The sequence below is a fragment of the Sminthopsis crassicaudata genome, chromosome 1 (genome assembly GCF_048593235.1).
Source record: "Sminthopsis crassicaudata isolate SCR6 chromosome 1, ASM4859323v1, whole genome shotgun sequence".
In the NCBI taxonomy this organism is placed as follows: domain Eukaryota; kingdom Metazoa; phylum Chordata; class Mammalia; order Dasyuromorphia; family Dasyuridae; genus Sminthopsis; species Sminthopsis crassicaudata.
Window position 1 is genome coordinate 30,863,707 of NC_133617.1, and position 26,355 is coordinate 30,890,061.

General features: G+C 39.7%; 1 protein-coding gene across 3 annotated transcripts in view; it reads right to left on the bottom strand.

Annotated features, from left to right (window-relative positions):
- CCDC63 (coiled-coil domain containing 63) overlaps positions 1 to 26,355 on the bottom strand; it is a 108,464-nt gene that overhangs the window by 5,054 nt on the left and 77,055 nt on the right. For all 3 annotated transcript variants that reach the window (XM_074297428.1, XM_074297427.1, XM_074297438.1), the window contains 5 exons: positions 17,932 to 18,051; positions 15,804 to 15,985; positions 10,873 to 11,054; positions 7,931 to 8,151; positions 4,010 to 4,084 (listed from right to left, as the gene is read on the bottom strand). In XM_074297428.1, the coding sequence (XP_074153529.1) occupies positions 4,010 to 4,084; positions 7,931 to 8,151; positions 10,873 to 11,054; positions 15,804 to 15,985; positions 17,932 to 18,051 (780 nt within the window). The remainder of the gene's footprint in view (positions 1 to 4,009; positions 4,085 to 7,930; positions 8,152 to 10,872; positions 11,055 to 15,803; positions 15,986 to 17,931; positions 18,052 to 26,355) is intronic.

Sequence of the window (26,355 nt, forward strand, 5' to 3'; positions counted from 1 at the left end):
CAGAAGGCTGCTGATGGGGATGCTGCTCATCGCCCCACCCTAGTTAGGGTTCTGATGTTTTCTTAAAATGGACAATCTGATATTTAAGGGTCAATCTGAATATAGAGCTAACCTGAAAGGGCCATCTAATCCAACCCTTTCATTTGACAAAAAAAGGAAACTGAGGCCCTGAAGTCAGTAAGTTTAGTCAGCAGATGCTCAAAGGCTGTGTCACTCACATACTATTATCTGTGTTGCCTCAGTCTCCTCATCTGTAAAATGGGAATAGTATCTCACCAGGTGATTGAAGGACAATATAGGACGATCACTTCAGACCTCTCTCTGTCCTAGAATAATGAATCAGTTAATAAACACCTACTATGTGGCATGTATTTATTAAGCACCTATTATGTGGCAGTTGCTAAGTGATGGAGATGCAAAGTCAAAAGACACTTCCTGTCCTCAAGGTAGTCAAAGTCTAATGGAGGAAAAAACAAGTAAAACATATATGTAAAAATGAGATATATGGGATAAATGGAATAAAAAAAAAGAAATCAATCCATAAACATTTATCAAGCACCTACTATATGCCGGGCTATGCTAAATTCTGGGGATGTCAAAAGAGATAAAAGCTGCCCTCAAGCATCTTACAATAGAATGGAGGAGACAACTAGCAAAACATTCTTATAAAAACTAGCTATGGACAAGGTTAAATAGGAAATAATTAACAGAGGAAAGGCACTAGAATTAAGAGGGATTGGAAAAGACTTCCTGTAGGAGTTAGGATTTTAGCTGAGACTTGAAAGAAGTCAGGATGCCAGGTGGTGGTGATGAGGAGAGAGATTATTCCAGGCAGGGATGATAGCCAGAGAAGATGTCTATAAATGTAGCATCTTGTTCAAAAAAAGAAGTCAGTCAGTGTCCGGGGATCCAATGGGAGATGGTGCTAGGGGTATGTAAGATGTAAGAAGGCTGGAAAGGTAGGGCAGGACTAGAGTATAAGGGGCTTTGAACAGATATAGAGGATTTCAAATTTGAACCTTCAGGCAATAGGGAGCCACTGATGTTTATTGAAGATTGGAGTGACATGATTATATCTGCATTTTTGGAAAATCCCTTTGGGGGCAGAATGGAGGATGGACTGGAGCAAGGAGAGGCTTGAGATGGGAAGTCTCCCTAGAAGCTGGAATTCAGGCATGGGGTGAGAGGGTCTGCACTGAGGGATTGGCAACATTGGGGGGGAAAGGTGGCACATAGTAGGGATGCTGCAAGGCTGAAATAGACATGATCTTGGCATCAGCTTGATTATGGAGGGTAAAAGATAATGAGGAATCCTGGATGCCTCCTAGGTTGTGAACATGCAGGACCAGGAGCATGCTATTGCCCTCCAGAGGTTCTCAAACTACAGCCCGGGCCAGATGCAGCCCTCTGAGGACGTTTATTTGGTGGCTGGGTTATGGCAAATGGGCTGAGGGGCCGAGACAGAGTGTGAGCTTCTGTTTTTACTATTGTCCGGCCCTCCCACAGTCTGAGGAACAGTGACCTGGCCCCTATTTTAAAAGTTTGAGGACCACTGCTAGAGAGTGATAGGAGGTAGGTAGGATCACAGAACCACTGATCTAGAGCTGGAAGAAACCTTAGCCATCTACCTCATTTACAGATGAGGAAATTGAGGTGAAGAAAGTAGGAAGTTTAGTCACCAGATACTCAAAGATATTACCTACATACTACTCTCTGTCTTGCTTCAGTCTCCTCATCCTGTGTGGGATTTGAACTCAGGTCCTCTAACCTTCGAGTTGAGGCTTTTTTCCACTATACAACATAACCTCCTTTTTTCCAATCTCTTGATTTTTCAAAGAGGGAAACTGAGGCACAGGGAAGTGACATAAGTTGTCCAAAGTAATAGCTATCTCACTCTTACTCCAACTCATTTCCTCCTCTATTCAGTTCCCAGTTCTCCAGGAGGCCCCCATTTCTAAAGAGGTACCCTTATTTCAAAAATCATTTTAAAATATAACAAACATTTATGAAGTGCCAGGCAATGAGAATATGAAGACAGTAAAGGAAACAGTCTCTCCCTTTTGGCAACTTATATTTTCCTGGGGAGAAACTGATAAGTGAATGGGAAATACATACAAAATGAATTAGAATTAATATTGAGTTCTAACATGGGGAAAAGAACTGGGAAAAGGTGGCAGCACTTGTGTTGAGGCATTCCAGGAGTAGGAATTCTCAGGCCCATTTTATAGATGAAGAAACTGAGGCTTAAGATAAGTATCTAAGGTCACATTGATTATAAATATCAAAGGTTGTAAGGGAAGCCAACTGTTTTACCACTATATCAGGTAATGAGTCACCCACTTCCCCCACCCACTCCTGTCTTTTAAGGAAGTCTTCAAGAATAACTTGTATGACCTGTCTGTTGGAGAGTAGATCCTAGGATTTTAGGATCCTGTCTGTTGGAGAGTGGATTCTAAGATTTTAGGATCCTGTCTGTTGGAGAGTGGATCCTAGGATTTTAGGATCCTGTCTGTTAGAGAGTGGATCCTAGGATTTTAGGATCCTGTCTGTTGGAGAGTGGATCCTAGGATTTTAGGATCCTGTCTATTGGAGAGTGGATTTTAGGATTTAAGGATCCTGTCTGTTGGAGAGTAGATCCTAGGGTTTTAGGATCCTGTCTGTTGGAGAGTGGATCCTAGGATTTTAGGATCCTGTCTGTTGGAGAGTAGATTCTAAGATTTTAGGATAGGTATTGTAAAGGAAACAAAGCATGGCAGGCTTCCCTGCATACAAGTAGAGATGGGAAATGTGGAAACTGTTAATAGGCATATTTGGCTGAAATTTAAGAGCAGATGAAGAGGAGTGATGTATAATGAGCCTGGAAAGGTAAATATTGGAGCCAGAGTGGGATCGGCTTTAAGTGACTATTGGAAATGTTTGTATTTTGTTCCTAAAGGCCATTGGGAGCTGTTGAAGCTTCTTGATTGGAGGAATGCTCTTACTGAAAAGGTAGAAGCCTGGGTCAGGTGAAAATTGCAAAGCCACTCCTTTAATGCTAGCGCTTTCATTTGAAAATTACCTCCAAATTATTGTGTGTGTGTACATGTGTGTATGTATATATGTACACATGTATGATATATACATACATATATTTCTGTGACATATAGTTGTTTGCATGCTCTCTCCTCTATAGAATGTAAGCTCCTTGAGAGCAATGACTGTTTTGTCATTTTTTTTGTAGGCTAAATGCCTAGCACAATGTCTGCCACATAGTATAATACACATTTATTAAGCGCCTATTGTATATGACTAGATACAAACAGTATCTCTTCAAAGTAAGCACATGATAAATACTTGTTGAGTGACTTGTCCAATCCAAAGTAGACTGGACAGCCAGAGAAGCCTTTCTTCCTACTTCCAGCATCTGAGATTTCAGGGAGCCTCAGTTTTTTGTGAGGGAAAGAGGCCTCTCAATCCCCAAAGACTCATCAGTAAAGCATGGGGTCTGGCTACTGCTACTTGAAAGTTTGACCAGGTGTGGGTTCATAGATTTCCAGGAGTTGTATTTAAGAGGCAAATTCTCCTTGGAATATTGGGCTGAGATTCCAACTCCCACAGTCCACACTTCTGTGATGGATCCTAGGCTGAAGTTGCCATCATTTCCAAGCCATACATCAGCTGGGAAAGCGTGGAAACTGGTGCTTTGGTGCCCCCTAGTGTCACGTCCCAGATTAGCGGGGCAGTCTTGCCATCTTGCTTAGTTTGGGGTTTTCCCCCAGTCTTGTCTGCCTCTTTGTGACCCTGTTTGGGATTTCCTTGGCAAAGATACCGGAGCAGTTTGCCATTTTCTTCTCCAGCTCATTTGACAGAAGAGGAAACTGAGGCCCAGGGAAATGACATGAATTGCCCAAAATAACAGAATAGACCAACAACAGAACTAGAGATTTTAACATCTACTGGTCAAGCGACTGGCTAATTGACTGCCCAGGTGATTCCTACCTTGCCGCCACTTACCCACAACTGTTCTCACCTCCAATTCCTTCACAGCCTGCTGACCTTCATCATCAGATATTTGCTGCTTAGATTTCATCAGGGAAATCTCATCCTATACCAAAGAGAAACATACTGGGAGAGCGATTATAGCACACTACCCCCCCCCACCCTCAATATCCTGCTAAAAATAAACCTGAGTGTGATTATGGATTTTATACTATTTAATTATTAGCTTCTCCGGACAGGAGTAGCAAAATTAGGAGACAGTGTTGCCTCCTGAAACAGTTTGTTTATATTGTAGCACCTTCCTTTGTTACTGGAGAGGGATACTTGTTCTTGTTTTCATGGGATCCAGGGCTCACAAACTTTAGAAAGCATCCAGTCTGATCCTCTCATATTCCAGAGAGGAAACCAGTCTAGAAAAAGGTTTTGGTCCTTAATTTAGGAGACTTAAGTTTGGATCCCATCTCTGACACTTACTGGCTTATGTAATCCCAAGCAGATTGTTTCTGAGACTCAACTTCCTTATCTAAAAAGGGGGTAAAATAGTAGCTAGCCTCTATACGGTGCTTTAAGATTTGCACATATGTTGTCTCACTTGAGCTTTATCTCTTAGGAAGGTATTTTAAACCCATTATATAGAGGAAGAAATTGAGGCAGCCAGAGGGAAGGTGAGTTCCCCAGTTTTATACATCTACTAAGTGTCTGAGGTTAGAAGTGAACTGAAATCTTGCTGGTGTCAAATCTATTGTGCTCTCCAATGTGTCACCAGCTATCTCTATTTTATATAATAAACTTGTCCTACATGGACATCTCTTTTCAGGTTCAAGTGAAGGAAGTGATTTGTGTAAAATCTGAAAGGTACTAGATAAAGACAGCCAGTGGGTACAGCACTGGACCTAAAGTCAACAAGAACTGAATTCAAATGCCACCTTAGACACTTTATGGTAGGATACTGGGCCAGTCACTTCCCTTCTGTCTGGTTCAGTTTCCTCAACTTTAAAATGGGGATAATGGCAGGTTTGTTGTGAAGATAAAATGAGATGTTTGAAGAGGGCTTTGCACTCAAAACACTATACAGATGTTAGTGATAATGATGATGATAAGTAGGAGTTGCAATTTGTTAGGATTACCAGGTGAGCTCTCATCTTGTCATTGTCCAGACAACCTGAGTTCTCACCTGGTTGTCTGGACAGTGAGACAAGGTGAGAACTCACCTGATAATCCTAACAGATATTATTAAACAGGAGTAAACTGAGTCATCCCAAAGCAGAATAACTTAGTAATAAATCTAGATCTGGAAGAGATTTATCTATCATAAGTACCTATTAGAAGATGAGAAATTCAGAAGCTAACTAATACAGCCCCTCATTTCCTATATGAACACAGGGTCCAGAGAAATAAAAGTGATTTAACTAAAGTCACAAAGGGAATAAGATTGGTTTTGGACCCCACAGCCTCTTTACTCCAAATCCCAGTTTCCACTTTCATAAAAAAGATCTGACCTTCCCAAATAAGACAGATATTTTGTGATAGCAAGAAAGAGATGGTAGACAGAGATAGATAGATAAATAGATAGATAGATAGAAGAATAGATAGGTGAATAGATAGGCAGACGGATAGACACAGGGCTGTAGATGATAGACTTATATGGATGATGAATGGATAGAAGGATAGATATTGATGATAGCTATAAATGGATGGATGAATAGACAGACATAGATGATAGACATTAAATATAGGTGAAAGAAAGATAGGTATATAAGTAAGTAGATATATAGAGAGATAGACAGATATAGATGATAGATGGAAGACATATATCAGCAGATAGATACATATGAATAGATATGGATGATAGACATAGATGATAGATAGATGAATAGTCAGATGGATGGATAGATAAATAGGTGAATAGACAGAGAGGCAGACAGATAAGTAGGTAGATATAGATGATTGATAGATAGATAGATAGATAGATAGATAGATAGATAGATAGATAGATAGATAGATAGATAGATAGATAGATAGATATGATAGATAGATAGATAGATAGATAGATAGATAGATAGATAGATAGATAGATATGATAGATAGGCAGGTAGATTAATAGGTAGGTAGAGATAGCTAGATGTGGATGATAGATATAAATGGATGAATAGATAATAGATATATAGATAGATGATGGATTGAGTTGTATTGATAGGTAGATGGATAGACAGATATGGATGATAGATATAAATATATATATATATATATATATATATATATATATATATATAAATAATATCTAGATGGATAGGTAGATAATTATAGATGCTAGGTAAATATGAGTGATAAATGGTTGAATAAATATTTTTAATCATTTTATTCAACCTTTTAACTGCCTCTTTTTGCTGCAAAGCTGAGAGTCTATATAAGGAGAATGTCGTATTTGACTGCCAAGTATATTTGCTATTTGTTTCATTTTGCTTAGTTGTGGGATTTTGTTTGTTTGTTTTTTGTTTGTTTTGTTTTGTTTTTTCCCAGGAAGGCTGAGGGTAAGGATAGGGCTAAAAGAGGAGGGGCATATCAAGAAATTACAATGATATAAAAATAGAGAGTATCAATAAAAAAATAAAATAAATTATTTTTTCAAAAATGGCATTTCTGATCTTATATACAGACATTCCCCCTCCCATTACCACTATTCTGAGATTTTACTAATTTGTTGTTCTTGTTCAGTTGTGTTCAACTCTTGTGACCCCATTTGAGTTTTGGGGGCAAACATAGAGTAATTTGGTATTTCTTTTTCCAGCAGATTTTACAGATGAGGAAACTGAAGCAAATGGGGTGAAGTGACTTGCCCAGGGTCATTTACCTGAATCTAACTTTGAACTCAGATCTTCGTGACTCCAGACCCAGAGCTCTATTCACTGCACCACCTAGCTGGCTAGTTAGGGCATTAAGGAACCACAGAACGATTAGAACTCTTGCCAGACATTATGTCAGTATCTCAAGGAGGTGATATTAGTCTTACTTTGGAAAGAGCATTAATTTTAGAACCAAAGAACCTAGGTTCAAATACTGTCACGCACAATGTGACCTTGAGCACAAGCCATTTAATTTATTGGATCTCAGTTTCTCCATCTGTAAAAATGAAGGGGTTGGATTGGATAGCCTCATCAAGGCAGACTCATGATGGCAGGACTGTGCTTTCCTTGCTGTACCAATCCAAACTCACTTTATAATCTCAGCTAGTTGCCTTAGACTCAGAGAGCTCAAACAGCTTAGTCATTGTCCCACAGTGTAAGGGGCAGAGTTCACACTCAGGTCTTCCTACCTTCCTAACTCCATGATCAAAGTTCTGTTATACTCCTCCAAGAACACTTCTTTTCTCAATGTGGTCAAGTGAAATTTGAGGGCCAAAGGCTATCATTTTCCTCCAGTGTGGGCAAAAATGGACCCAGTCCACATCCTATTTGTAGAATGGGAAAATGTGCTGACCATTTGAGGTCCCTTCCCATCCTAAGAGTCTATAATAGCCAAGGCTTCTTTCAAGTGAAGAAACCTCTCCTAAAACATGCTAGCCAGCAGATGGCACTGCCCGAATCAGAGTCTGGAGCTGGAAGGAGCCACTGAATCCAACCCTTCTTTTTACAAATGAGGAAACTGGGACTCAGAGAAGTGACAGGATTTTCTCTAAGCCAGCTAATAAGTATTAAATGTGGGATTTGAACTCAGGGCTTCCTGACTCAAAGTATACTACTAGCCAGGATACCACTTGCTTCTAGAGGGGCTTGATGTTGATGAGTGGCTGGAAAAGATTGTTTTAAACCTGTTTCCCTTTTCAGACCATTATAGATCTTATATGGATGGATGCTCTTCACCTCTTACCCCCAGCACATAGTGATTGAGTGAAATGTAAGCCTGAACTTTTGGGGGGGCAGGGTGGGAAAGGGATCAGGGAAAGGGCAGAGACCTGGATACTCTGGATTTTCTTGTGCAGCATCTCCATGTCATTGTTCAGCTCTGTGACGTAGTTGAATCGAGCAAAGTTCTTCTCCTCCTCTGCCAGGTAGTCTGTCACCAGCTGTTCCAGGTCCCCATGCTCAGACAGCTTGAGCAGGCGCATGTGGGCTACCTCGTAGCTCTGGAAGCTCTCCCCCTTAAGCTTCTTTCGGGGCTTGCTGACCTTGAGAGCTGCACAAGACAGTGAGCTCAGCCCTTTCTGGCATTTTCTCCTGAAGGAGAGCCGACCCATAATATGGGGAAATGTCTTTCATTCTCCCCAAGGAGAATCTATAGTCTAGAGAACATTTGCCCTGAGGGTAAACCCTTTACCTCAGGGAGAGCAGTTTCTCCCCTGAAAAAGAGCCTATGGTCCTGAGAAAACTGTTTTCCTTCTCCCCAGAATGAGAAGCTATAATCCTGACAAGACCTCCTAAGGCCTGATAGGCACTTTTTGTAGCCTACCATCTGCAGGAGGGGAGCTTGCCTCCCTTCTTACCTGAAAGAGAGCCTGTGCATGCCCTGTTTACTTTTTTCTATTCTATTAGGAGAGAGTCTACAGTTGGCCTTGAAGGATACCTCTTGCACTCCTATAGTTCTGGCAAATTGGCCTCTATCCTCTCCTCAAGGAGAGTCCCCACCCTGAAGGACCCCTGCATACCCGCCAAGGCCCTTTCTTTGTTCTTTCCCCAAAGATTTGAACCCTGGGATAATTCCAACTTTCTCTTCCCCTGAAACCTGTGGAGACCCACTCAACATAGAGCAGGGGTTTCTAATTGTTTGTCTCATAGAACCTTTATAGAATCTCGTGAAGTTTCTACTCTTTCTCAGAATTTTGCTATTGAATCCTATCAACAGCACTTTATCAATCATGTCTTTCTCTACGTGACCCCATTTAGGTCACAGAGAGTTAAAAAAAAACCCATTTAGGTATTTTGGATAAAGGTACTGAACTAGTTTGCCATTCCCTTCTCTATTTCATTTGATAGATGAGGAAACTGAGGTAAATAGGGTTAAGTGATTTGTTCAGGGTCACATAGCTAGTAAGTGTCTGAGGCTAAATTTGGACTAAGCCCCTCCTGACACCACCTTGTTGCCATACCCCTCAGGATAGTGTTTTTAAATACATAAAACCAAATTGGGTTACAATATGGAAATAGTTTATATATACATACATATATATAACATGTGTGTATATATGTGTGTGTGTGTGTGTGTGTGTGTGTGTGTGTGTGTGATTCCTTGCACCTGAGGTTAAGAACCCTAAACTTAGAGGGCATTTCTCCTTTCTCTATCCAGGGAAACCCTACAGTAAGGGTGGTAGAGATTCTCCTGGAAAGCAGTGAAATCTATACACTGACCATGTAAGCCCTCCTTTCTCTCTATCCATGTAGAGTATCATATCCTTACCTGTGAGTGCTCTGCCCAAAGGAGTGTCCATTTTGATTGCTGAAACCTTACAAGATATCTTGGGATTCACAGGCTAGATTTCTTTCTTAAAGATCATGTCTTATACCCAAATCCCAATAAGAGCCACTATGGCTCTTATGACTAGCCAATAGCAGGTCCCAGACCAAGCCCTACCTGGTCATTGTTTGGGCCCTGTTGGTTCAGAGTGAGTGTAAATAACGATTATTTCTGTTTTGGCCAGAACCTTGAGGATCTTCCCCTCTCAGACTGATTTTAGTTTTTTGTTTTGGGTTTTGTTGGGGGTTTTTTGGCTTATAAGAGAAGCCATTCTTTACTTCATTTCTTACCTAGCCTTAATCACTGAATGGCCATTGCCTCAATCAAACTGAGACGTGTTAAAGGCCTTAGTTTAAAAAGGCCAGGGTCTCCCACTGCATCCTGGGCCATCTCCGGTCATCTTGAAGTCGTCTTGCCACGGGACCCAAATAGCTCGGAAGGAGCTACTCTCGGAAGGAGAGAGTGAGGCTGGTGACCTTGCACAGCCTCTCTCACTTAAATCCAATTCACTTGCATGTCATGGCATCACCTTCCTGATGTCATGGTCCTCTTGGAGAAGGAAGGATAAACAATAATAGTCTTAAGGAGTTGCCTAGATCATTGAGAGGTTAGGTGTCTTGCCCAGGATCCCAGAGCTGGTATGTGTCTTAGGTGGGACTTGAACTCAAGTCTTTCAGAACTGGACACCAGCTGTCTATCTGCCTATGTATCTACACATTAGGGGCTAAATAAATATTTGTGGATTGATTCAATTTATCTCATCACCATCCATTGCCACCCCTTTCCTCCATAAAGACAGAGACCTCATCTTTTCTCCACTTTGTATCTCCCTCCAGCTTCCAGTGCATCAGCAGCCATTTAAATTTGTTTGTAGGCAGAGAGGTCAGCTAAAAAAGTAATAGGAGGGTTGGGGAAGATGCTCGAGAATAGGCAGATAAAGCCTAGAATCTGGTAGAAAAAAGATTAGAGTTCTTATTTCTTTATCATTCTGTCATCAACCACAAGAATGACCTAGGTGTGGATAATAAGTTGCTCAGACCTCCTTAAGGGCCAGCACCATTCTTGTTAGTAGTTATAATGACAATGATTATGATGATGATGATGACTAGTAATTTATGATACTTTATGAATAGTATCTCATTTTTTTCTCAGAATGCTGGAAGATTGCGATGTTACCATCTCCATTTTACAGATAAGGAAACTGAGGCAAACAGAGTGAAGTGACTTGCCCAGAATCTCACAGCTAGTATAAGTGTCTGTGGCTGAACATGAACTTGGGTCCAGTTCTCTAGCCACTGCTGTCTCTCACCAGCACCACCAGCAGGACAGGTAAGAATCCAACCCTTCATCCCTCCAGGGTCTTTCTTTCTATTACACCACAATACATTAGCACAAGATTAGAAACTAGCAGTAACCCACAGACTACTCCCTGAGGGGGAACTGTACCTTCTTCCTTTCTGGCCTTTTCTTCAAATTCACTTCGGTCCATAAGTTTGATGAATAAGAAGGACTTCAGTTTTGCTTCATGATCATAAATGCGTTCCAGCTCCCTAAACTCCATTTTATACTGGAAGAGGTCTTTTTCCCGTCGTTCCTTCATGGCATCTATTCGAGCCATTGCTTCTTGCCTAGGCAGAGAGAAATGCAAAGCTGGGGATCCTCAGCAACTTTCCTCCACCCTATCTTCATTGGAAACTACAGTAGCTCTCCTTATCCCCGTCTTCCTCTAGAAGAAAGAGATGTCCTTCCTACTGATCAGAGAGCCCTAGCTTTGTCCCTTTCTAACACAGAAAATCAAGACCCTCCAGAAGCTCCCTATTGCCTCTAGGATAAAATGACAATTTTTTTGTTTGGCCACTAAAAAGCCCTTCCCAGCTATCTTTGCACAGTGATTTTATCTCCCTCTCATACTCTGGGTTTCAGCCAAATAGCCTTACTTGCTAATCTCCATACATGACATTTCATCTCTCAGTTCGTATGTCTTTGTACCTCCTGCCTAGAATCCCTGATGAAGTGATCTGTTTGTCTCTTATTTTTCTCTTATTCTCCTTCCTACATATTTCTTTAAATGCCTGGTTAATGATTAATAATAGCCAGAATTTATATAGCCCTTTAAGATTTTAAAAATACATATGTTAACTCATTTGATCTTTACAAAACAACCCTGTGAGGTAAGTACTATCATTATTCTCATTTTATATGTGAGGAAACTGAGGCTAAAAGTGTTGAATGAAATGACTTTTTGTAGGATAGCAAATATCTGAGGCAGTATTTTAACTAGTCTTCCCAATTCCCAATTCTTATATCTATCCATTGTACCACCTAAGTTGACATAAAGACTCAAACTCAGATACTACCAGCTTATACATAAAGCCATTCCTCATTTTTCTCCCTAAGCCCCGGATAGATTACTAGTCCTCTTCATATTCACCTGGAAAATTAGGTATCATCTAGAGTAAGACTCTAAATATAAAGCACTATTTTTGGTAGAGGATATTTCCTTTAAAATGGTTTCTTATGCTGATGAAATTACAGGTTCCATTCTTATCTTATATGTTTTACATTTATTAACTTTCTAGATAGATGGTATAGAGGATGGAGTTAGGAAAAACCTGGCCCAGACTTTTACTAGCCAAGTGATCCTTTCTAAGTCATTTTGTTTATCATTTTCAGGCTCAGTTTCCTCATCTGCAAAATGGAGAGGATAATAGCACCTATCTCACAGAATTGTTGTATCAAATGAAGATAACCTATAAAAAGTACTTTGGCAACCATAAAGGGCTATAAGTTAGCTATTATTACATTGTATCTGGAATATAAGCTCCTTGGAGGCAAGAATTCCATTTTTGTCTTCTCATCCTAAGTGCCTATGCACTTATGCATGTTGTATGATACAAAGGAGGCCTCAAAAATGGTTAAATTGGATTGGATTGTTTGGCTTTGTTTTGAATTGCAATTCTCTGAAATGTTTTGTTTCATGGTGGTTGACATGGTGTGGTTAACAAGGGTATATGAAAAGACAGTCAGCTCTTATTCCCACCACAGAAACATTTCATTCAATGCTCTATCAATCTCAGAGGGTCCAAGAATAGAACCAAAGAATATCACATTAGAAAATCTCATCAATTCTCACCACTCCATTTTACACATAAATAAACATGGATCCAGAGTGTTGAAAAGATCTTCCCTAAATCCTGAGTTAAGTTAGAACCAAGGCCCTCACTTAATTTGTTTTCATTTACACAGTCCTTTGCAAAATAGTCTTGATGTTATCATATCTTAACAGAAATGTAATAGAATCGATTACTCCCAAATTTATTTCAGTACTCACTGGAACCAGTCAAGATTTGTTCAGAATTTTAAAACCATCTTGATTAGTAGCTAATACAACTCAATAAGTATATATTAAGTAACTACTATGTACTGGACATTCTCTTCTAGATTTTTGCTATGCAAAAATAAAGTGAAAGTTTCTTCCCTTAAAGGGCTTACATTCTATTGGGGAGAAAAAAATTATATACATATATATATATATATATACATATATACATACATACATATATATATATATATATATATATATATATATATATATATATATATATATATATATATACAAAAAAATAATGGAGCATTTTCATCTCTCTGAATATGTCAAAATCCCATCAGTTGATTATATCATAGAAGGGGAAAAGACTTAAAAATGGAGGTGAGATAAAAATATCATTGTTTAGAAAAGACAAATTGATGTCGCTAAAATTAAGAGAAGATGGGAGCAATAGAAGTAAGAGGGTAGTAAATGAGAAATGGGAAGATGTCACTCTCTTCTCTTCACTAGAAAAGGGAGGAAGAAAATGAGAGAATAATAAAAGCAACCAAAAAAACTTGAGGTTGACAGGGATAATAGGAGGGTTATTACATCTCTTTCCATGTTTGTTGGGAGGAGAACTGGATCAGATTTGCGTAATCATAACAAACCACAGGAACAAAGTGCTGACAGAAAACAGGGAAGGAAAAACAACATAAAAGAATTTAATGGGAAAAAAATACAGGCTTAAACAACTATGATTATAAATGGACCAAATTCCCCAACTAAAAAAAAGTGATGAAATGGATTTTAAAAAACCTAACCACCTTCAGTATACATAAAAAACCATATGAAATATAAACATAGTGAAAATAAGGAGATAGAACTAATTCTATTATTTTTCACTCCAAACTCAGACCTTAGCCCATGTCTCTTTTCTACTTTTCTACTGGGAAATGATATGATACTTTCTAGCCTTCATGGTTGAAATGGAGGAAGCTGTTGATATCTCTTCTCCCCCACATTTAGTAGGGCTTCTTAGTTTGGGTTCAGGTCTCATTAAGAAGACTCTTTGTTAGTCTGGTCAAGATAGCATTCACCACTCCTTGTGGAGGATTCAGTCAGACTATTTCTGTCATAATACCAAGTCACTTATAAGGCAAGATTCTTCTATACTGTTTCTGTAGCCTAAATCCAAAGTGCCTCAAGTTATCCAGACTTGAAAAACAAATAAATGAAGGGTTCCTAACTTCCAAAGCTTATAGCTTGGGTATCTCCTTTAGGAAAAAAATAAAGACAATAGCTCCGACATTGTGAAATAGCTGGTGATGAGAAAAATGCCATATGGGGAGCATATCTCTCTCATTCAAGGTGGCTGCAGCAAATTTCTGAATTTGATTCCACTTCCAGCTTGAGAAATAGATGGAGAACAATGATGATTATCCCCATTTGACAGAAAATAAAAATGAGGAATTATAAGACTGATGGAATGGCTCAAGACCCCTTTGTAAGAAAGGAAGACTGAAAACCATAGATATAACCCGGTGGCTACCCCACTACTTTTCTCCTTTCTTTTTTAAACAACAAATAGCAATAATTATAAGTGATTTTAAAGTATTTCTTCATTTTAAGTTAAGTTCCATTAGACAAGGTTTGGACCTAATATAATATATTATATTATATATATATGTATATATATATATGTATATATATATATACATATAATATAATATATAATAAAATAATACCTGATTGGTCTGAATTTTCAGGTGATAGATATAATCCCATGTTGGCTAACTACCCATGTGACCATGGACAAATCATTTGACTTCCTTGTCTTCAGTTTCTTTATCAATAAAATAAGAAAGTTGGACCAAATGATGAGTCTAAGTGACTTGCCCCAGGGCCACATAGGGACTAACCATCAGAGATGGTGGGAAAAGGTGTCCTTTCTATGAAGGACTCTAATTCTAAATTCAAAAAAAGGTGCAAGTTGAGAGAACCAGGCTCCAGAAACTGGGAGCCTAGTGGAGTCTAGGAAGCCCTAAATATCCAAATAAATATTCTAAATATTTATTAAGGACCTCCTATACAGCAATACACTTAGAGTCAGGAAGACTTGATTTCAAATGCTTACTCTGATACAAACTATGACCCTAGCCAAGTTACTAATCTCTCAGTGTTGCAAGGCCATTCCTTAGGACCCCTATATACCTTGATGGAGGAAGTTCCCATATCAGGATCTCTCTGTACTGACAAAATCACAGCCTCTTCTTATATATGAATAAGTGCTAGGGATGCACAGAGCCCAAGAGTCTCTAAAATATTTTTTAAAATAGGATCATATTTTTGTAGACTTATTGCTAGAAGAGATCTCAGAGGAAATCTAATCCAACTCCTTCATTTTATAGATGAAGGATCTGAGACCTAGAATGGTTGGTTGTCCTGTTCAAGGTCACACAAATAGCAACAAAATCTGGATTTGAACCCAGAACTACAGCACAGACTATTTCTAAGATCCAAAATTAGGTATTCCCAAAACAACAAAAGGTAGGAATTCATAAGCTTGGTCACTAGGTTCACTCTCTTCTGCATTGCAGACTTCCAGCATAAATGAATTGGTGGATGGGTGGGTGGGTGGGTGGATAAATAGATAGATAGATAGGTAGGTAGGTAGATAAGGGGTAAGAGAGGGGAACAGAGACACACACAGAGAAAAAGACAGAGAGAGAGATGAATAGATAGGAACATGAGTTATCATTTTTGGCACTAGAAATATAGATGGGCATTTTTCCCCTTTGCAAACATATCTCTTATATTTCCATAGAGCTCTATGGGGTTCTATTAGATTCTCTTTATAGAAATCCTTTGTTCTAAAGTCAACTTTCCCTCTCAAAAAACAAATATTGATTTATAGGCAACACAAATCTTTCCACATGGAAGAGATACAACCTCTCTAGCCAAAATGGAGATAGATTTTTTTTCCTCTCAGTCCCAAGAGGGATGCCAGATTTTCAATCAAGCCCCAAAAGTCTCCCTCCCAGTCTGCCCTTTTCCCCTCCCTGCCTACCGCTGGATATAAGCTTGTGAAGACTGCTCAATGGCTACATTCATCGTTTTCTTCTGCGACATAAGCCGACGATGGAGCCGCTGGTAGACATGATCATATGCTGCCTTCTCAAACCGCAGATCCTCTATGGCATGCCGGTACTTGGAATTGGTGGTTAGCATTTTGTCAAAGTGGACAGTGACCTACCCAAGAGACTACCTGTCAGGGTTTAGTGGGAAAAGGGAGAGACAGCTCTGCATGGAAACGTAGTGTGTGGTTCTCTAGTACAAAATAAAGAATTTAAATCAAGAGAAGATTTGAGACCATCTAATCTAACTCATTCATTTTACAAAGGGAGAAACTGAGGACCAGAAAAAGAAAGGACTTGCCCAAAGTCAACTGGAAGTAAGCAGCAGAGCTGGGTTTTGAACCCAGCTTCTCTGCCTCTCAATCTAGAGCTCTTTCCCCTATCAAGCTACCTCCTCTGCAAGAAGTTACCCTTTTGGAAATGGATCTGGGATCTCATGGTCACTGTCATAAAAAGTATTACAGTCTCTCTGATCATAACCAAGGCTCCATCCTTGGAATTCCAGAAATTCCCAGTGGCCATCCACTTTGAACTGAAATAGAATCTCCTTTCCATCCCACCCCATCTTGGAGCACACCATAGTGACAGCTCCCATCACTGGAAAGTGTTTCCTATTTTGGGCCCTAAACTAGCCTCTTGGTTAATTTCACCTATGGCTATTAGTTTTAACTTGGTGGAGAGAAGAAGCAGAATGAGTTTAATCCCTTCTTTTACACACTAACTTTTGGGAACTCTTCAAGTCCTTGAAGAGAGCCCTCATGCCTCCATTCATCAACCTACCCAGACCCCCCACCATTTATTTTCTAAGCTAAACAACACTACTTCCTTCTATGGACCCTCCATGTGAAGTCATCCTGAGTCCGTTCCTCATTCTCATTGTCTTTCTCTAGACATATTCTAACTTATCAATGTCCTTTTCTCAGGTGTGGTACCAAATAGCTCATTCCCTATGCCAATGAAACAGGAGAAAGGATGCTGCTCAGACAGGACTGGGGCTTTATTTTTAGGGACTAGAACCATGATTAAATCAGCATAGGGAATTTCCAGGGAGAAAGTTCACTCAACTATTGCAGACTGGCTCCTGCTTGGAAGTTTAAAAGCTTAGAGAATTGTCTGAGGCTTTAAGAAGGTTAAATTATTTGCCTGGGGTCACACAGCCAATGTGTGAAGATCTAGAACTCTCTCTCTCCCTCTCTCTCTAATCTCTCTCCCTCTTTCTCTCTCTCCTCTCTCTCTCTCTCCTCTTCTCTCTCTCCTCTCTCTCTCTCTCTCTCTCTCTCTCTCTCTCTCTCTCTCTCTCTCTCTCTCTCTCTCTCTCCCTCTCTCTGTCTCTGTCTCTCTGTCTCTCTGTCTCTCTGTCTCTCTGTCTCTCTCTCTGTCTCTCTCTCTCTCTCTCTCTCTCTCTCTCTCTCTCTCTTTCTTTACCATGTCTCCAAAGAAATGCATTTTAAGTCAGATAGACTGGAAAATAAAAACCATTGTTCCCTGGGAGAGAGTCATATTTTGGGCACCAGGAAAATGATAAGAACACTTTTAGTGGGAATTTGGGCCAATTCTAGGGACCCTGAAATCATGCCTTTTATGCATCACCCTTTAGAAACAACTAAAGTGGGATGAAAGTTTACAGAGAAAATAGTTTCCCTACAGAGCATTAAGATTCAACTTCCCCAATGTATATTTACATGAACCTCTCTCTCTTTCCCAAGAATTCCCTTGACAGTTGACTTTCCTAAGTACTCTAAGAGTTCACAACCCTGTAAGTGGAGAGGATAAATAGGATCACCCCAATTTTACAAATTAATGAAATGAGACTCAAACTGGTCAGAAGATCGTGGGACCCCAGATCTAGAGCTGGAACTCCAGAAGTCATAGTCTGTGTCTTTTATAGGTCCCTGTTGACCCAAGGACTTGACCAAAGTCACAAATAGTAACTAGCAGAGATAGAATTTGAACTCAGGTCCTCTATTTCTCCAAATGTTGTTCTTTTTCCTATTATATCCCATTATTCCCATTGCAGGGGGGAAAGGTGGTTTGGGTAGTAAGGTTAATTATGTCACTTACCAGATTTAAATGGGTCTCCAGAATAGAAATTTGCTTTTGTAACTTCCGGGGGCTTTGGGTTTCCTGTTTTTTCATCCAGATCCGTTTTTGTTCCAAGATTTTGTTTTCTATGTCCATTATCTTGGAGAGCAAGTGGAAGGGAAGGGAAAGGAAGAAAAAAATCCAGCTGTATTGATGCTCACACAAATTTTGCCCATCTTTTTCTCTGATACTTTTTTTGATAGTTTTGTTTCCCATAATAATGACCCATGATGGAGTGATTCTTCCCTCACCAGTGTAGATCCCCAAATTTCTGTGACTAGATGACTTTTAAGAGCTGCTATGTCAGAAAAATATACCGTATCATCCTGTAGCTCCCAGCAAACCTGGTAATAAATCTCTTTAAATCTTGGTGGGCTGATCCTTGGACATACAAAATCAATCAATCATCAAACTATTGGCAGTAATAATAATGATGATGATAGTATCTGGCATTTCCATAATGCTTTGATTTTTACAAAACACTTTTCATGCATTCTTTTCTTTGACCCTTATAACAACCCTATGAAGATTATTAGGGTTATTTTATAGATTTTTTCTCCCCAGAGATTTTACAGATTGAGATTTACATACAGATTTGCACTGTACCTATGAGGAAGCTGAGGCTGTGGACAATAAAATGGCTTGCCTAGGATTATACAACTAGTAGGTGTCTGAAGTAGAATTTGAACTCGGATCTTCTTGACTGAGTCCAACACTCTATCTGCTGTGACCTAAGCTTAATTAGAATTTATATAGCCCTTGCCAGATACTGTGCCAAGCATTTTATCAATATCTAATTTGACTTTCAAACAACCATGAGATGTGAGTGCTATTATCTCACTTTACAAATAAGGAAACTGAGGCAGACATGATGTGATTTGCCCAAGGTCACACAACTATCAGATGTCTGAAGGCCCAGCATTCTAATTAATTTTGCATTCAGTGGAAGACTAAAAATAATCCCTGGCATCAAGGGCAATCTAGTGGACAGACAAAATGTGAATAACTAAATACCTACAAGATATGTACTGAGTAGAAAGTTATGCCAGAAGGAAAGCAATAGTAGCAGGGGAGAGGGGAAGGTCCCCTTGCAGAAGATGGAATTAAAGCTAAATCTTAAAGGAAGCCAGAAAGAGGAGGGGAGGGGAGAGAGCATTTCAGGTAGGGGTCACAACCAGTGCAAAAACATGGAGTCAGAAGATGAAAGGTCCTATTTGAGGAACAGCAGCTTATCATAGAGTGTATGAATGTGTACTTGGGAATAACATATACAAAAATAGGAAAGGTAGGAAGAGGCCAGATGGTCAAGGACCTCAAATGCCAAAAGAGGATTATATTTAATCCTACAGGTATTAGGTCAATGCTGAGTGAGTAGGGCAGTGACATGGTCAAACCTTATGTTAGAAAAATTATTTTGATGTGAAATATGGATCTGAGTAGGGAGAGTCAAGACAGGAAGATGAGTCAGCAGACTATTGCAATAGTCTAAGCACACAGTGACGAGAGCCTGTATCAGGGTAGCAAAGCTGCTACCACTTCTTACACTGTCCAGGGAGTGAAGAAAGCTTTTAGGAGAGTTGTGCTCAGGATAGGAATGGGGAGGTTTGGCAGCAGATTAGGTAGGTGGGATGCATGTGAGTGAAGAGTCAAAAATAAAGGAAAAAAAGAAAAGACAAAAGAAAAATAAAATAAACATAAAATAAAAATAAAGCTAAAGTTGCAAGCCCGAGTGACTAAGAGGATAATTGTATCTTAATGGCAAAAGAAAAGTTGGAAAGAGAGAAGATTGGGGGCTGGGAAGCAGAAAATTGGGGGGAAATGTAGATAATGAATTCTGTTTCAGACATGTTGATTTTGAGATGCCTACAGAGCATCTGGTAGATGTTGAAAAGGCAGATGATGATGAGGGGCTACAGCTCAGGAGACAGAATAAGCCTGGAAATACAAAGGAAATCAATCATCTACTTAGAGATGATAACTAAATCCAGGTGATAAGGTGATGGGAAATGGAGTGATGAGATTACCAAGCAATATAATATAGAGGGAGGGAGAAGAAAAAAAAGGGTCCAGGGAAGAACCTTGGGGAGCATCTGGAGTTAACAGAAGAGATCTGGTTGAAGATCCAGCAAAAGAGAATGAGAAGTGGTCAGACAGGTAGGAAAACCAGGATAGGAAATATGAAAATAGAGAGGAGATAGATTATTATAAAGTGTCAAAAGCTACTGAGAGGTAAAGAAGAGTGAGAAAAGGCCATTTGAGATCATTGGAAACTTTGGAGGGAGTAGAATAATGAAGTGGAAAGCCATGTTACAGAGGATTTAGAAGAGACCAAAAAGGAAGTGGAGGCCCCAATTATGAATAAGTTTCCCAAGTTTCACCTCAAGGGGGAGAACAGATATATAAGACAATGGCCATGAGGCAATGATCAGGTCAAGAAAACTTTCTTTTTCCCCTTTGAGGCTGGGGTTAAGTGACTTGCCCAGGGTCACACAGCTAGGAAGTGTTAAGTGTCTGAGACTAGATTTGAACTCAGGTCCTCCTGAATTGAAGGCTGGTGCTCTATCCACTGCGCCACCTAGCTGCCTCCCTTTTTTTTTTTAAGATGGTGGAAATGTCTATAGAGATGGAGAAAGGAACTAGTAGATAGATACTGAAGAACAAAGAGAGAGTGGGAATGATTGAGAGAGCTATTTGTTGATGAAAATGAGAGAGAGTGGGATCATGAATGCATGTGAAGGAGTTTTCCTTGGCAAGGAGAAAAATCACCCCTTTATCGTAGCCAGGACTAAAAGAGAAGATGGTGGCAGATGTCTGAGTGATTCAAGATGAGTAGGAGGAGAGAAGAGCTAGCTCTTGATGAAAGACAGCAATTTTTTTCAGTAAAGTGTAAGGTGAAGTCCTCGGCCTAGAGGGTGGAGGGTGGGTGGAATACTTGAGGGGAGACAAAAAAGGTTTGGAATAGACTTTGTGTGGATTGGAATAGTGAATTAAATTGGAACGAGTAAGAGCGTTGGCTTGCCACAGTGAAGGCTGAGCTGATGATATATAACATGTTTTTGGATGGACATAATCTACACAGTTTTATCACTTTATTCAGCAGCAAACAAAGGCAAAGGAGAGGCAGATGGCAACAGTAACCCTGGGATGGGTTTTGGGAAGGTGTGATAGGAAATATAAGACACTGTAGTAAAACTTCCAGGCTCAAAGATCTACAAAAGGGAAAGACATTCAAGGCCATCTAACCAACCCCCTGCCTTCTTATTTTACAGGTGAGGAAATTAAATCCCAAAGAGGTGAAGGGACCACATAGTCAACCAGTCAACTAGCAAACAACTAGGTACATACAATGTACAGATAAATAATAAATAATCAACAGAGAGAAGGCACTAGAATTAAGAAAGTTTCAAAGAATCTTCCCTGGAGAAGATGGGATTTGATGGAAACCAGGGAGACTGAGAAGAAAGGGTCAGATAGAAAAGGAGGGAGGCCTTGGGGCCTCCAAAATCTAAAGAGTAGAGAGTATCAGAGAGGAGAGAGTGATCAACAGTTCCAAAGGGAGATGTCAAAGAGAATGGGGACTAAGGAAAGGCTTTGGATCAGGGAATGAAGAGATCATTGGTAACTTTGGAGAGAAATTTCAGTTAAATGATGATATCAGAAGCCAGACAAGAATTTGAGTTCAGACCCTTTTCCTCTGAGTCCAGCCTCTTTTCCACAGATATCCTGGGGCATAAAGATGAGTGATAGAGGAGATCAGCAATGGTGGGAAGGGCTCACTCACAGGATCAAAAAATGAGATCCTAGAGCAAGAAGGAGAATATGAAATCATAATGGAGAGTATTACATATAATTACATATAGTCATGTGACTAATTGGCAGATGATAACAACTGGATTAGGACTGGATTAGGACAGAGTAATTCAGGTTTACATTCAATTGTAAGAGACTCACCTAAATCCAATCTATACTAGGAGGAAGATTTCCCCTCCTGCCTCCTCAATGTGTGGTCATTCTTTGTCTGCCTGAAGATTTCTAATGAAAGGTTTATGGAGAAGCAGCATGATGGGAAAAGAATGGGGAAGGGAAAAGAATCGGGAAGGGGACAGCCCAACATGACTGTTGTTTAAACAAATTCAACCCCAAATCGATTCAACAAACATTCCTTCAGAGCCAGGCACTGGGCTCCAGGTTTGGACTGTGAAGATTAAAAATGTTATTTTTTTTTTCATCAAAGATATAGGGGGGGAGGTGGAGAGACACTCAGAGTGCTCTGAGGATGTTTGAGGATGGAAGGCTTTAGAGATAATCAGGAAATGCATTAGAGAGATGAGCTGAGTCTTAAAGGATAAGAACAGTACAAACTTCAGAATGTTCATTCCTCCATTATAATATGAGCCTAAGGCCTCACTTCCATCATCAGTTCTACAACTTCTCTCTTCTTTCTCTCACCCCCATCTCTCTATTTGTCTCTGTCTCTCTGTCCATCTCTGTTTGTCTCTCTGAGTCTCTATCTCTCTTCTCTCTTTCTCTCTGTCTCTGTCATCTTTGTCTCTCTTCTCTCCCTCTGACTCACTGTGTCTCTCTTTCCCTCTGTCCATCTTTCTCTGTCTCTTTGTTTGTTTCTTTTTGCCCATCTCTCTATGTGTATCTGCCTCTATCTTCTCTCTGTATCTTTCTCTGTCTCTCTCTTTCTCATTTTGTCTCATTATAAGATCATATATTTAGAGCTGGAAGGGACCTTGGAAACCTTCTAGTCCAACCCCTATTTTACAGAAGAGGAAACTGAGGCCTAAGGAGGCCAAGTGACTTGTCCAAGAACACATAAATATCAGTAGTAGCGTAGCGTCAGAGGAAGGATTTGAACCCAGGCCCTTAGATACCAGAGCCATTGCTCCTCCATCTCTGTCAAATTCTTTCTGTCCTCAACTATAAAATGGAGGCAGGATTCACTATTTGATTAAAAAAAAAAACTGCTGGGAAAACTGGGACAGTGGTATTAAAAAAAATAATAAATTTAGACCAACACGTCACACTATATACCAAGATAAGCTCCAAATGGATGTGTGACCCAGATACAAAAAAAATTAGAGAGACATGGAAAAAATGACCTCTCTGATCTCTCCAGACAAGGGATAGAGAGGATCAGAGAAGATAAAAAAATTGTATAATTTTTATTATACAAAAGTAGCAGGATTTTGTGTATAAAAATCAAATAAAGCTATGATCAAAAGGAAAACAACTGGAAAATATCTTTGCAGCTAGTTTTTCTAATAAATGCCTTATTTTATTCATATATATGTAGACATACATAGGTGTATGAATACAAACATATGCATATGTATGAAACTGATTCAAATTTATAAGAATAAAAGCCGATCCCCAATTGATAATGCATAAGGATATGAACAGACGATTTTTAAGGGACAAAAACAAGGCTATCTTTAGAAATGGGAAAAACTGCTCCAAATCTCTACTAATTAAAGTAATTTGGAAATTCAACCTCACACTCATCAGACTGGCAAAGATGACAAATGTTGGAGAGGCTGTGGAAAATTAGGCACTTTGCTGCACTGCTGATGGGCCTGGGAATGGGTATAACCATTGTGAAAGTAATTTGGGTTCCTACACAAAAAGTTGCTAAATTAGGAATATGCTTTGACTAAACTATATTACTGCTAGGTCTAGGTCAGGTAAGTATAAAAATATTTATAGCAATTCTTTGTGTGGTGGCAAAAAAACTGGAAACTAAAGGGAATTTAACATTTGAGGAATGGTTAAATAAATTATCCTAAATGAATGTGATTGTTATAAAAAAATGGGGAAGGGGATGTTTTGTTTTTATTTTTTGCTGAGGCAATTGGGGTTTAATGACTTGCCCAGGGTCACACAGCTGGGAAGTGGGAAGTGTCTGAGGCCACATTTGAACTCAGGTCCACCTGACTGCAGGGCTCTATCCACTGCACTATCTAGCTGCCCCTGGAAATAAAATTTTAAAAAGACAAAAATACATGGGAATACATACATAATGAATAAACTGAACCTGAGAACACTATAAACTATGGTCAGTTCTGCTATAACATGACATATACATTTCCTAAAAATACAACATGAGATAATATTAGTTAATAAAAACCACAGGGCCTATGGGGAAGAAATGGAGGTAGAAGCACAATACCCTAAACTTAGCCAGTGATGCTTTAAGAAAAAGATTGGAACCTAATTTAAATAGTTGTAGTTTTATATGGTTACTGGTCAAGAAATACAGTAATTCAACAGAAAATAATGGCTGCATCTGTGGCCTCGAGCTGTTGCTCTTAGGTTCTCCGAAGGGCTGAACTGGAAAAGTTGGGCAGGCCGCAGCTCTGAGTCTCAGGGCAAAGGCCATGGTGAAAGGAAATGTGATACAATCCATCCCTCCTCTGCCCACAATCCTCATGGTACCAGATGACATAGGGTAAAAATGGCATTTTATCTCAACAAAGACCTAAAGTTTGTGGAAGTGAGCTTCAGAAAGGAAGCAGCTTGTGAGTTACTGTCAAATTGTGCTATTTTCTGTGTTCTCGTTTCTTGAATAAGAAATTGCTCATAAGCAAACTTGAAGTTTGGAATTATGTTGCATTGGAACAAATTCTCATTTTCAAAACAAGTGTTATAGCAGAACTGGTTTAACGTCAATATTATTTAAAAATGAACAATTTGGGGAACATATGTATATTGAAGAATAAAATGAGCAAATCAGGAGAACAATGTATACAATGATAACAGCATTGTAGAAAATAGTCAAGACAAGTCTATTTCTACTTTGCCACATCTCTCCGATATGACCCCATCCCTCCTCTGACACTGCCGCCCCCCAGTGCACAGCTTTATCTTCATACCTGTATTATTGTAATAGCTGCTGCATTTGTCTCAGGTCTCTCCCTACTCCTATCCATCCTCCATTTAGCCCCTGATATAATTTTTCCTAAAATACAAGTCTGATCGTACCATTCCCTTCCTCATTAAACTGTTGTGGCTCCTTATCACCTCCAGGAGCAAATTCAAAGCCCTTCATGACCTGCCTCACACTTTCTCCCACTTTTCCAGCTTTCCCACACTTTACTCCCTACCATGTACTCTTCTATTCAGTGATCAGCCTCTGGCTGTTTCACTAATAAGACTCTCTAATTCTAGGCTCCAGGCATTCTCTCTGGTCTAACTCCATAACAAGAACTTTCTCCTTCCTCAATTCATGTTATGCCTCAGTTTCCCTGACTCAGTTTCTCTGAATTGTTCTGCCTCAGTTTCCCTGAATTATTCTGCCTCAGTCTCCCTAGTGGCAACTCCCCCTTCCTGGCCATTAAGACTGGGAGCCCTGGCCACTAGCATCCCAAAGAGTCATAAAACTCCAGATGGTTTATCTCAAATACCTAGATGGTACCCCCCCATCTCCTGATTCAGACATCTTGTCTCTAGCTTCTTCCCAATTTACCAGAATTTATGGTCCTTCCTCTTTACCCCCAACCTGTCAGAACTGAATTTATGGTCCTTTCCTGGAAAGTACCATCCACCAGTGCTCTACTCCCCTCTCCCTGCCTATGTTTCCCTAATTGCTAGAGCCCTTTTAGAGTCTCTGAAATCCCTCGCTTGTTGCTGAATGCTTTGAGACAAGCATCTGATCCAGCTGTCTGGCTAAGTCCAAACCCTCCCTCTAATAAAAATATTTAAAAACCTCTAATCTCTATCTTGCCTCAGTTTCTCTGACATCACATTCTGACTTCTGACCTCTTTGGCTTCCAACTAAAATCCCACCTTCTCCAGAAAGACTTCTCCAACCTCTCTTAATTCTAGTGCCTTCCCTCTGTTAATTATTTCCCATTTGTGTTGTATATCACTTGCTTTCCATATATTTGTTTGTATGTTGTCTCTCCCCATTAGACTGTAAGCTCCATGAGGGCAGGAACTATGTTTTTTTTTTTTTTTTTTTTTTTTTTGGTATCCTCAGTGCTTAGCATAATGCCTGGAATATTGTTAATCAGTTCCATCATGTTCGAATCTTTGGTGGACCATAGTGTCCATTGGTAAAGACAGGAGTGGTTTGCCATATTCTTCTCCAGTGGATTAAGACAAACCATGGTTAAGTGATTTGGGTAGGGTCACACAGCTAATAAGTATCTTTATTTTTATATTTTTTTTCTGAGGCAATTGGGGTTAAGTAACTTGCCCAGGGTCACACAGACAGGAAGTTTTAAGGGTCTGAGGGCACATTTGAACTCAGGTCCTCCTGACTTCAGCACTGGTGTTCTATCCACTGTACCAACTAGCTGCCCCAGCTAATGAGTATCCGGGGATAGATTTTGAAATCAGTCCCAGCACCCTATCCTCTGTACCATCTAGTGATCTCTTAAAGAAAAGGGACATATT